The 13,782-nt window shown below is 38.5% G+C and overlaps 1 protein-coding gene across 1 annotated transcript in view; it reads right to left on the reverse strand.

The window, feature by feature from the left end:
- CHCHD3 (coiled-coil-helix-coiled-coil-helix domain containing 3) overlaps positions 1-13,782 on the reverse strand; it is a 285,117-nt gene that overhangs the window by 218,827 nt on the left and 52,508 nt on the right. Inside the window, exon 3 of the mRNA XM_040259657.1 lies at positions 5,465-5,546. Within this exon, the coding sequence (XP_040115591.1) occupies positions 5,465-5,546 (82 nt within the window). The remainder of the gene's footprint in view (positions 1-5,464; positions 5,547-13,782) is intronic.

Here is a 13,782-nt window from a genome sequence, read left to right on the forward strand (position 1 = left end):
GGTTACGGTCTAGAGCGTTTGCAGACTATCCTGACGAAATACAGTTCTAGGATCCCATCTGTCCAGTTTCCACATGCCTGAAAGCATCTCACACTTGCATTCTGCCAGTCTGTCCTGAGCAGTTGTCATAGCTTGTGCAGAAGCATCAAAATTTGTAAAAACTGGTTTTCAGCAGCCTGGAAAAATCCCAGGAACAACAGCAGGAGGCTGTTGTCATCATCCTGGTTCTGATGGCACAGAATGTGACACTATGTGGAAAAATACAGACATCAAGACCCCGAGCCACAGAGCGATCTAGAAGAATCAGACCAATGTGAACAAGTTTTGAGAATCCCTTACTTAACCTTGGGTTTCTAACTATAGCACTATTGACATTCTGGGCCAGATAATTCTTGGGTGCTTTTGTGAGTTTTGGGGGAGTAGCCTGTGCATTACAGAATCTTTTGCAGTATCCCTGGCCTCTACCCACTAGACACCAGTAAGACCTAACTAGCTGGGACAGCCAAAAATGTCTCCAGACATTTTCACATATCCCCTGGAAACCAAACTCTCCCCTAGATGACAACACTGCCTTAACCTATTTATTTTCCTTACATTTTCCTTTTCATGAACACACAGGTGATAGTTTTTTAAAAACTCCAAGTCAATCTTAATGAGCTCTTTCAATAAGAAAAGTCTAAGAGATATTAATTACTGTGTTATTATCTGCAACTATTTTTTTCTTTGTGGTACACCAAATACAAAGCTTCTTAAAAATTAATGGCATCTTCCATTCAATGACAATGTATGGCAAAACAAATACAGTATTGTAAAGCAAAATAAAATGAAAATAAAAATTAAAAAAAAAATACAGAAAAAAGTAAAAAAAAAAAAAAAGAAAGAAAAGAAAATTACGGTTAGCAAATGTTGTCGATGGGTGAGAGGTCAAAAGGTGAAGGCTGGAATAAACTTATTTTAAAAAATGCTCAATTATAACCTCAACATAAACATAAGTACTTTTCTGAACAACAATAAAGAGTTTTAAATTCTAAAAAAAAAAAAAAGAAAAAGAAAAAGAAATCTGGCCACACACCATCCTTTCCCCTTTATCATGGAACCATCATCCAGGGGAATTACTTCTTGCCCACTGTGTAAAGCTTTAAGTAGTACCCAGTTCTTCCCTACCTACTGGTTCTCTAGTCTTCCTTTAGATTCTTTTGAACTATCTAATATGCTTCTAAAAATTTCCTCGCTTCCCAAGTTGGCCAGAGTTACGTTCCAGTCTTTCAACCAAAAAAAAAAAAAAAAACAATAACTGAAATGAAGCTAGGCTGACAGAAGATATTTCAGAGTAGTTCCCTGCCACGAAATTCACCAACTTATTAAAAATATTAGTGCTTCTCCATACCACTCACCACATAGGTGGAGTGACCAGGATACAGATGAAACAAAAACTGTTGAAACAGTGTCATGGGGACTCACTGTACTCTTCTGTCTTTGAAGGTGCTTTAAACTGTCCATAATAAAAAAGCTAAAGATGATTAATATCCTGCGAAGAAAAAGATCACAACAGAAATAATTTCCAAAGTCCTTTCTGCGTATGTTGGATTGTGTCTATGTCAGGAACTCAGCTACAGTTATGCGTGCATTTGGGGTGAAAACAGAAGACCTGGTAAGCCAAGGATGTGCAAGTGACGATCCAAAGGCACAAGGAACCATGCTCAAGACTTCATTCAATTAAGGCAACAGTTACAATAATAAATAAATAATAAGAAATTCTGTGCTTCTCTAAAAAAGTTGCTTTTAAAAGATGACACTGCAAACCTTCCTAATGCTTTTTCTGAAGTTTCTTCTCTGGTTGATAAAAGAAAGAAAATAATAGCTATTGACTCTTATAAGAACTATTATACAGATAAACACACACCTTTTGCCAAGATTTGACGGCTGGAAGTTTTCACGAAGAAGGTTTCAAACAAAACATTTTGTTAAAAGAGAGGGGGGCGGGGAAATGCTGTACTACCCTCTACTCTCCTTAAAAGTGACAGAAAACAAATTTTTCATCAATAGTCATTTGCCCCAGGTTACAGCTAAGCTGCCAACCCTAGTCCACATGAGAGATGAAAGCGGTTCTCACTGGCACCTTTTATCCACCTCATCTGCCCTTTATCTTTCATAGAACAGGGAGAGCAGATGGGCGCTAAGTAACAGAGGAGGGAAAAAACCACCACAGTTAGAATTGTTATAGCAACACCCAGTACCATAGCAGAAGAAAAGAAGACAAAAAATTTCTATGTGAAAAACGTAAGCAAAGTAAATACGAAAGTCTAACAACAAAACTCCTTACTAAAATAAAATTAAATTAAAAATAATAAAATTTCAAATACAAGGAATTCTAAACACGCTGATTTTCTCTGCTTCTTAAAGAAAATGGTCTGAAATGTTTTTGAATAAACTTCACTGTGTAATTATATACTCCATCAACCTAACCCCAATTAAATAATTAAAAAGTGCTGCATAGGAAACTATTGAAATGTGCGTAAACCCTTTTAGCAGTACTAATTACATCTTGATTTTTAAAATCCTAAGCCATGAGTCTTCTCGATTTCCTGAGAAAATGGTGGTATAAACTAAAACTCATGTCCTGTTCCAGACATTTCAGGCAAATTGGACCTAGCGTACCATCAAAAGAGAAGAAATATTAGAAAATACTTCATAAACTCCTCACTTTAGATATGAAACATTTAAGGGCCAATGAGGTTAAATTATATGCTAAAGGTCCTATAGGACTTCCCTCGTAGCTCAGTCAGTAAAGAATCTTCCTCCAATGCAGGAGACCCTGGTTTGATTACTGGGTTAGGAAGATTCCCTGGAGAAGGAAATGGCAACCCACTCCAGTACTGCAGTATTCTTGCCTGGAGAATCCCATGGACAGAGGAGCCTGGCAGGCTACAGTCCATGGGGTCACAAGAATTAGACACAACTTAGCAACTAAACCACCACCACCCATAGCCAACAAAGACTAGATTTACCAATTCAAAGATTCTTTACATTTAGCTCTCTTCAAGCAAACTAGTGAAGCAGTCCAAAACACACACACACACAGAAACACACACAAAATCTCACAAACCATCTACCGCTAGCAGTCATTGCGCATGTGGAAGATATTCACATGATCATATAATAATAATGCTTTGTGCCATATGCAAATTTCAGAAACAGCACAGAAGGGAAGCACTTGGCTACTGTGGATTAAAATGTATTCACATATTTTTATGAATAGGCAACTATACTTTAACTCTTTAAAAAGTACAGCTTTTACCCCCAGGGCTTCCCTGGTGCCTCAGTGGTAAAGAATCCATGGCCAATTCCAGATATGCAGATTTGATCCCTGGGTGGGGAAGATCCCCTGGAGAAGGCAATGGCAACCCACTCCGGTATTCCTGCCTGGAGAAATCCTATGGACAGAGGAGCCTGGCTATAGTCCATGGCACTGCTTTACCCACAAAAAACTATCTACATTGTTTCAAATACTGTGTTCAGTTTATAGCTTTTCAACATCTTTTTGAATCAGAATGTAAGATCTACTTGAGCATCTAATATTCCATTATGGTTTTGTGCCGTAATTCATTCATCTCGTCTCCCATGATGGGCACATGGATTGCTTCCAGTTTTTTATTACAAGAACTTCAATGAACTCTTTTAGCTGCTCCTGCTAGTAGAAGTAGTCCTAAAGACAACAATAACACAGAAGTATGGACACAGAAAAAAGCCTAGAGGAATGAAATGTGATTATCTCAACAGAACGAAATTATGGACGATTTTGTTTTTTCAGCCTTACACATCTGTAAAGTCTTTGAATTTTTAAGTGAGCCTATTGAATTGAACTGATTACTAATTAACGCTATTATTAACATGGGTAGTATCTATGACATTCATTATTAGCTACAATATTGTTAACCTTAATACCCATAGTTCAGTTCAGTCACTTAGTCGTGTCTGACTCTTTGCGACCCCGCGGACTGCAGCACACCAGGCTTCCCTGTCCATCACCAACTCCTGGAGCTTGCTCAAACTCAAGTCCATCACGTGGGTGATACCATTCAACCATCTCATCCTCTGTTGTCTCCATCTCCTCCCACCTTCACTCCTTCCCAGCATCAGGGTCTTTTCAAATGAGTCCCTTCTTCACATCAGGTGGCCAAAGTGTTGGAGTTTCAGCTTCAGCATCAGTCCTTTCAATGAATATTTAGGGCTGATTTCCTTTAGGATAGACTGGTTGGATCTCCTTGCAGTCCAAGGGACTCTCAAGAGTCTTCTCCAACACCACAGTTCAAAAGCATCAATTCTTTGGTGTTCAGCTTTCTTTATGGTCCAACTCTCACATCCATACATGACTACTGGAAAAACCATAGCTTTGACTAGACGAACCTTTGTCCACAAAATAATGTCTCTGCTTTTTAATATGCTGTCTAGATTGGTCATAGCTTTTCTTCCAAGGAGCAAGTGTCTTTCAATTTCATGGCTGCAGTCACCATCTGCAGTGATTTTGGAGCCCAAAAAAAAATAAAGTCTCTCACTGTTTCCATTGTTTCCCCATCTATTTCCCATGAAGTGATGGGACCAGATGCCATGATCTCTGTTTTTTTAATTTTGAGTTTTCAGCCAGCTTTTTCACTCTCCTCTTTCACTTCCATTAAGAGGCTCTTTAGTTCTTTGCTTTCTGTCCATAAGGGTGCTGTCATCTGCATATCTGAGGTTACTGATATTTCTCCCGGCAACCTTGATTGCAGCTTGTGCTTCTTCCAGCCCAGCGTTCTCATGATGTACTCTGCATATAAGTTAAATAAGCAGGGTGACAATATACAGCTATGATATACTCCTTTCCCAATTTGGAAGCAGTCTGTTGTTCCACGTCCGGGCCTAAATGTTGCTTCTTCACCTGCATACAGATTTCTCAGGTGGCTGGGAAGGAGGTCTGGTACTCCCATCTCTTGAAGAATTTTCGACAGTTTGTCGTGATCCACACAGTCAAAGGCTGTGGAGTAATCAATAAAGCAGAAGTAGATATTCTTCTGGAACTCTTGTGCTTTTTCAATGATCCATCAGATACTGGCAATACCCATAGCAGATAATGTAATTTTCTATCAAAAATACATTCATTAAAAGAATGTAGCCTGAGAAATGCCAGAAGAATCCTCAAAAACTATTTCTCACATACTGAAAAACCAGGGCTCAGTTATTCATGCAACTGAGAACAACACAAAAGATAAAATGGTGACTTAACAATTGAGTTTGGGAAAGGGATAACCTAGGGCTTTAACAAGCACAATCCAAAACCAAAAAGAGCCACATCCATTTATGTTCAGCACATCCTGAAGTTGAGCCAGACACCAATGATGAGTCTCTTCATAATCACTCTGCTCCAAAAGTATTTCATAATTATGACAGGTCCACCAAAACCTGTCTCAAACACCGTGAAACTCACCGTTTCTGATTTTCAGATTCTTTCTTGGCCTGCTCCAGTGCCAGTTCCTCAGCCACTCTTCTTTTCAATTCTTCCTCAGAAACTAAAATCAACAAAGAGGGGGAAAAGATAAAATAAGTGACTTCTTTAAACAAAAGCATGACAAAACTCAGGAAGACAAAATTGAGGCTAGATCTTAATAGGCAAAGTTCTGCCAGCTGGTCAGTATCTCCTTGGAACCACCTAAGCACTGTGGTAAAGACCAATTAGTGAACTTCAGGAGTAATTTAATCAAGAGTTCTCTGGTGACCTAGAAATCTCCATACCTGCCAAAAGTTATAATAAACCCAAGGAGCTGCTTACTGCCCAGTGGGAACTGAGCCATTAAGTACAAATGCTTTAAAATGATGTCCTACCACTGAAGTCTCACAACTGCACAGAGGAGGCGGAGAGGCTGTAAGGAAGGGACTTCAGAGAGAAAATGACATCAAAACATTCCCACTTTGATGACTGGACATTTTAAAAAATCACTTATTAGAGAAATAAAATCATTTGTGGTTACATTCATCTTTCCATGATTTTTGAAAAAAAGGGAATTCACTGACTCATGAAAATGTTAAAACCATATTTTTTGGAACACATGTCCTTCAAATTCAAGTCCCAACAATTGGAGAGAGACACAGAACAGTGCTGAGAACACAGTTGGAGCTTTCTAAGTACCTGGTGACTTGACTTGAGACAGCTGGTCTTTCCAATTAGATGACTTTGTACAGTATGTTTTGTAAGAGTCTTACAGCTATGACAGCAAATAAATCGACAAATTTTATATACTCTTTAAGAGCCCTCCCTAAGAAATAAGCAAGGACTATCTCCTCTTCGCTACCCAAAACCTACTACCCAAAATTATGACCAAGAAAGCACCAGAAACATTTAAACTCTAGGAATACACACAGGACCTTACCCAGGATCTCAACTGGTTGAGCCTATTAGATGGAAACTAGACAGTACTGTCTCTGCTCTTCGATGACATTTTATTTGATAATCTTGACATTATAACAACCTTGCCTTAGGAAATATGCAAAAATTTAGCTGACACTGGGTAACAGCAAGAAAAGAAAATATATGAAAGGTCTTAAGGATGTTTTCTCTTAATTGTGGACTATCAGAAAATAGCAACATCAAAAGACATCATCAAGAAGGTGAAAAGACAACCCACAGAATGGGGAAAAATACTGACAAATCATATAGCTGTTGAGGTGCTTGTATCCAGAATATAAAAGAACACTTACAACAGAACTGAACAATAAAATGGCAACATAATTAAAAATGGGCAAAGGACATAAACAGGCATTTCTCTAAGAAGATACACAAATGGCCAATAACTGCATGAAAAATCACTCAACAGTATTCATCATTAGGGAAATGCAAACCAAAGCCACAATGATTCACCAATTCAAACATAATCAAAAAGACAATTAACAAGGGTTAGTGAGAATGTGGAGAAACTGAAACCTGCGTATTAATACACTGCTGGTGGGAATGTAAAATAATGCAGTCAGTATAAAAATAGTTTGGCAGCTTCTCAAAATGCTAAACAGTTACCATATTACCCAGCAATTCCACTGTTACATACTGTGTATAGCCAAGAGAACTGAAAATATGTCTACACAAAAACTTGTAGATGAATATTTATGGCAACATTATTCCTAACATCCCAAAAGTGAAGACAATCTAAACGCTCATCAACCGATGGATGGATAAACCAGTGTAGTAGATCCATTCAGTGTGATATTATTCAATCATAAATAGTTATGATGTACTAATATGCACTACAACATGAATAAATCTTGAAAAAATGCAAGTGAAAGAAGTCAGACACAAAAGGTCACATATTGTACATGTCCACTGATACGAAATGTCTAGAAAAGGCAAACCTGCAGATGCAGGAAGTAGGTGAGTGGTTGTCTGGGGCAGGGGAGTGCGGAATGGAGAGTGACAGCTAAGGGGTATAGGATTTCTTTGGGGGGTATTGAACATGTTCTAAACTAGACTGTAAGATGGTTGCACAATCTGCAAATACTAAAAATTACTGAACTGTACACTTTAATGAGTGAATAGTACAATATGTTAAATGTCTCTCAATAAAGCTGGAAAAAGAATATAATATAAATGAAAAGAATGACGGACAAGGAACCAAAGAAAGATGTACGGACTAGCTGAGGTTTGATCCCAGTTTGCCCATCAGCAACTTGGGAGACCCTGAGAAAGTTACTAGCCTCTCTGGGCAGTTTTCTCAAGAAGCTGCTCTCAAACGGATGTTCTCCATTAGAACTATATATATATATATATATATATATACACACACACATACACACTATTCTGCTGTTTGCCATTCTTCTACTTGGTAGTCTAAAGTGTAAGACAAGTCTCTGCTTTGAAAAAGTCATCCAAAACAAAAACTTTTTAAGAAACTAAAAAAGGAATTGCTTGATTCAGGCAAATCTTAAGATTTTTTTTCGTTTTCTTTTCCAGCACTCAAAGTTTAAATAACACAAAACCCAGCAGAGAAATTACAGACAGTAATGGCTCGCCAAGGAGTCTGGATAGACTTTGTCTTTTTATCAGCCAGGCTTTAGGTCAATCAGCCAACCTAGCTGAGTTTTGATTTCCTCATCCAAAAATAAGGCCGGGTAGGTTACACAGGGGTCAGCTGGCTGTGAAGTCCCAGGCTACGTCCGCCACAAGGTGATGGTTTTCATGGTTTCCTCGCCTTCTTATCACCAAGCAAAGCAACGTGACACAATTTTCAAGTTGTTCACAGCTGGTAGCTCTATTAGTAGCAAAAATTGAGACACATATTTAACCCAGTTAGTACTACCCGATGAAACTATACCCTGAAGTGTAGTAATATCAGTTTGGGTCAGACCACGTGTAAAATCACACAAATCTGCAAGGATAATCAAATTATCACAGCAAAATTTTTCCCAGGCAAAATTCAATCAAATTCTTGATCACAATTCAATTGAATTTCACTCAACAGAATTAGGCTTTGGTAAGACCTTGCTATACCAGGTCTAAGCATGAAGCAGTGAGCTCAATCTTCTAAGGGAGCTGATTCAACATGTCCTCACAGCACACTATGAGGACAGTGCACAAAGCTCTGGTGTTTACAGTAGTCATGGATGGATGTAAAGAGCTGGACCATAAGAAGGCTGAGCACCAAAGACGTGATGGAGCTGGAGAAGACTCTTGAGAGTCCATTGGACTGCAAGGAGATCAAACCAGTCAATCCTAAAGGAAATCAACCCTGAATATTCACTGGAAGGACTGATGCTGAAGCTCCAATACTTTGGCCATTAGACTGACTCATTAGAAAGACCCTGATACTGGGAAAGATTGAAGAGCAAAATGAGAAGCCAGTAGCAGAGCATGAGATGGTGAAACAGCATCACCGATTCAATGGACATGAATCTGAACAAAGTCTGGGAGACAGTGGACGACAGAGGGGACTAGCAGGCTGCAGTTCATGGGGTCACAAAGTCAGACATGACTTAGCAGGTGAACAACAACCATGACTGCCTCTCACATAGGGGCTTCCTAACAGGGGAAAAGCCAAATTCAGCAGTGAGTTTTTCATGATGCTGTGATAAACCTCAAAGAGAATGGTGAGGACTCCATTTCCAAATGATGGCCAGGTGCGGGGCTGGGAAGCCAGCCATGCCAAGAGAGATTGCAGAGAAGGAAGTGCAGAAGACTTGTCTTCCTTTTCTGTACCCTCCTGCCTCTCATGTCTGCCAAGCCACCTGCCGTGGGATGAGAAAGTGGTGCAATCACCTAGGTAGGCCACAAGTGGAGAGAGAAAGGTGAGAGGAGGAAGCACCCCAGATGCAAAAGGCAGGGATGCTCCCGAAGCCACTGTAGAAGACACACCCAAGGGCCCGGCTAGTTCCCTTCACTTCTGGTCAAAGCACAGGTGTCTCTTTAATGCCATAGCTATTCCTGGAAAAGAAACACACACACACACACACACACACACACCCCTTTTGGGTCCCAAGTCCAAGGTCACAGCTGAAAAAGTAATTACTTTAGCTACAATGGAGAATTTAAAATAACAAAAGATAAAACATGACCAAGCATAAAGTTTAAAATCTAAAATAGCAATTCAAAGCCCAGGCAGAAAAATACACTGGTGTGGTAATGGGTTTTGAGCAAATCTAAGTTTCATGTTATTTGTTTTTAAATCAATAGAATACAGAAAGCAACAATACATTTCTTCTAGGTAGATAGGTCCAAAGTGCATGAGGGAAAACAGATATACCATTTGGAGACCACTATTTAAAATGGCCTTTCTGAAAACACTCTTTTCAGCTTCAGGATCTAAACATTTTCTCAAATAAAACTGTTATTAAACTAAAAGGTCAGTGTTTCAGGATGGACTACTTTAACAGAAGCACAGGAAAGGCCAACTTTGCCTATTAGCACAGTGAGTTTCCAAGCAGATCTTTGGGGACTGGCAAAGTTTGTGAAATGAGAAAAAGTAAAAACGAGAAATTTTCAAACCATATGCATCAGCTTTGCCAGGCAAATCTGCAAAACTAGTTCAGACTCAGTAAGTAGGGTTCCAAAGCTTTCACATACATTTCTCACTTTCCTTTTAAAATGTATTAAGACAAAAGGATGCTTTCTTCACATACTTGTAACTCATGAACTTGGTAAAATGTTCTCAGAAACCACTTTAAGTTTTTTCTCAATGGCAAATGTACCTTAATAAACACAAAGACTGGCATTTTGTGAATTAGTTGTACATGATATGACACTGACCACAAAATACGTGAGAAAAAGTCAAGCATTACAACTGCTTGGTGACAGCAAGTCTGCCCTAAACCCTTTATCTGAAACTACTACTGAAAGTAAGAAGTATCTGAATTAAAAACAACTCAAATTTATGCTTGCTTTAGGTAAAAAGCATTCTAAAAAAAAAAATGTTTTCGTTAGTCCAAGATTCTTCTTTAATGACCACCTAGCAAACCCTTGTCCCTCTTAGCCACATTTTAAATTACTAAATTAAATTCTTAAGAAACTCTAAGAATTTCTAACTTGGGAATCAAATAACAAACTCCTAACTTTATACTACTTGATTCTTAGTATTCTCAGGAACTGTGAATACCATGGTCTTAATTCTGAGAAAGAGTAGCATAAATTTCTTACACTTCACCTGTCTTCTATGTTGCATGACAATGTCCTAATTCTTTGTTTTCAGAAACTGGTTAAATGTGGGGTAGAGAGGGATGGGGTAGAGGAGATGGAACACTATAAATATATTTAAGATAGTTCCCTGAATGATGAACAGAAATGACTCCAAAAGACAAAATGCCATTATGAATGGCTCATCAAGCCATGACACAATGGCTTATGTCATGAAAACACTGGATTGAAAATACAACCATGATTTGACTTACACAGATTCCCTGGATCTCAAGGGACATACCAATTTCCTTTTGCAACTTCTTCCACTATGATTTTCCCCTTTCCTTCATTTTCTTAACATAATCCTTACATTGTAATTCCCTCCCCAATTACAGTATTTCTGAAACAATCTCCATAAGTTACTTAATAAAAATTATGGCTTGCCTCTTAGAGAAATGTCAGGTCCTTTGGGATTTTTCCTTTATTCCATTTCTGGTCTTACCGTTTGCTGATACGTATCATATCCAATTTTATAAAGCCTATTATTTTCATATGCTAGTTTAAAAACACCAAAGAGAACTATGGCGATCTACTCTCAGAAGGAAATAAATGTATGTAATTGCATAACCCAAGCAGCAGATTTTAGATAAACACTGACTCTGCCAGGATTGAGATAGCTGAGCCAAAGCTAACACCATAAAATACAGCCAAATTAAATTTTCAGCTCCACAGAAATATCCATTAATCTTATTATTTCAATAAATTCATTAATACAAAAAGAGCACTGATTGTTTAAAAAATAATAATGGAAGCATCCATGCAATCAATGAAATACAACACAGAGTGTATCAGGAGTAAATGACTCACAGCATGGGTTGCAGGATAAATCTTGTCATGCTCCTTATCTTATAAAAGGTACAGAGTTTGATTAGAAGAGTCAAAAGACGGCTATAATAAATCTCCGAGGTTAGAAAGAAACCTGTAACAGTGTGCCATTATCCATTTGGGGCACCATACAGTTAGCAGACAAACCTGATTTAAACACACACACACGGAGTGTTAAGTATGATGACATTCAGCTGACAGTAACATTCACCATCACCTTAAGTGTAATGTAACTAAGGACTGACTTCAAAAAAATGCTGTTTGTCTAGATACCTGGCAGGGTAACTGAGGCCACTTATACATCAAAGCTAATGACCATGTTGGAAGGAAAATCCTTAACTGCACTTTCATAACCATAAATATCGAATCAGAAGGTACAGTGTCACAAAGAGTTTGGCAACCTAAACATCAACTGCATCAAGTTAATGGTGTATTTCACAGTATTATTACTCCATGAGGATTTATATGCTTTCGTAAATTTCTAATTTGAATGGTATAATATGCAAATAATGTTCATTTTATTGTTTGCCTCACAACAAGCACTCCTGGAAACCAGCTCCATGTTCCATTCTACATGAAAACAATCATCAATACAGGCTGCGGACGCTGTATAGCAGCAGACAGGCCCATCATTCATATTCTACAGTCTCCACATTTTTAAGAAGACAATTCATAAACCAGTATTGAGAATCAGATATACCTAGTATTTCATGTCTTAATATCCTGAATAATAGTTGCAAAATCTCACACAGCCTCTAGGAAAATAAGATCTATAATTTAAATTAAAAAATAATAATTACCTCTGGATATTGCTTTTTGATGCATAGCTTAATTTTTTTGTTTGTTTCACAAATGGATGTATTTTGTTCACTGAGGATAAAACTATAAATTGAGCAGCGTTAAATCTCCAACCCCAAATGAAGTACCAAAACCACCCAAACCTTTTTCTGTTTCTTTCCAACAGTGCTGAGTGTGGCCACATTCAAAGGCTTCTCCATAAAGACCCATGACACACAAAGAGGAGCAAGCTGGATGTAAAGGCGGTTCCCATCTAGCCTGGCTTTGCCATAATGCGTTTTTGTGACTTTGTTCAAAGACACGTCATTGCTTTAGGTCAACGCTGTCTCCTCTAAAATGAGAACCCAAGCTAGAAACTCTCCAACAGCCTTCCCCTTAACACGGCTATGTTAAATGAGAGCCTGACAGGACTGAATTCATGCTTGAGCCTCCATTTCCCCAAAAAAGCCCAAAACCAGAAGGCGAAAGAACAAAGGTTCTATCACTGACAACATATACTGCCAACTGTTCCTCTGAACTGACATTCCATTCATTTGGGACAACTGTCTAGCAAATACTCACCCTGAAAACTAGCAAAAACATCCTCTACGCTTTACAGACAAACCAAAAACACAGAGGAGGGAAGGAAGGACAGGGTGAGAGACAGCAATATTGGTGCAGACTCTGCTAGGCACACAGCAGCTGTTCAATAAACATCTTAACTGCTTGATCTGTGGAGTCAACATCAGTCATTAGGGGAAGTAAGCCACCAACTTTTCAGGTATCTTAGGGGGATGATTCAGAAAAAACTAAGAACACACTCTGCAAAATCACGTTACCTAAGGGAAAAGTGTGGACTGCCAAAAGAAATTCAAAACAAGTGGCTTCTCCCCAGCTCTGCATGCCACGGCTACCATCACCAGGCTTCTGCTCCTGTGGACACTCATGAGCCACCACTACCAGCAGCGGACTATTCACAAAGCAGAGAGGGACGAATATTCATTACAAGCCTATTGTACTAGCTATAAGGTTTAATGCTTAAGTATATGAAGTTATTTTTGCTTGTTTTCTCCCAAATCAAGCAGCCTCGAGGAATATAAAAACTAGAGAAATCAATCAATTCACCAGGTAGTAAATCCACACTGATTTAATCCTATCCTAGGCTTTGTAGGAGATGAAGACATATGGTTCCTACCATTAAGGAGGTGAGTCTGAATGAGTGCTTTGGGAGTTTAGTAATAATGAAACTTACAAAGCTGGGGTGTAGTCATGGAGTGTTCCACGAAGGAAGAGGGACCGAACCAAGGACTTAAGTCTAAACAAATGGAAAGCAAACAAACAAAGCTTGTTTGTAAGGAAAAAAAAAAATGAAGGGTAATTTATGCTCATTTGTGAGGAGTCTTGAAAACTAGGCAGGAGCTTGGATAAGAAATGTTAAGAAAGAGGGTATCATAAACAGGTGTTTAAAAATGAAAATAATGCAATGAAAT

The sequence above is a fragment of the Oryx dammah genome, unplaced genomic scaffold (genome assembly GCF_014754425.2).
Source record: "Oryx dammah isolate SB20612 unplaced genomic scaffold, SCBI_Odam_1.1 HiC_scaffold_18, whole genome shotgun sequence".
In the NCBI taxonomy this organism is placed as follows: Eukaryota; Metazoa; Chordata; class Mammalia; order Artiodactyla; family Bovidae; genus Oryx; species Oryx dammah.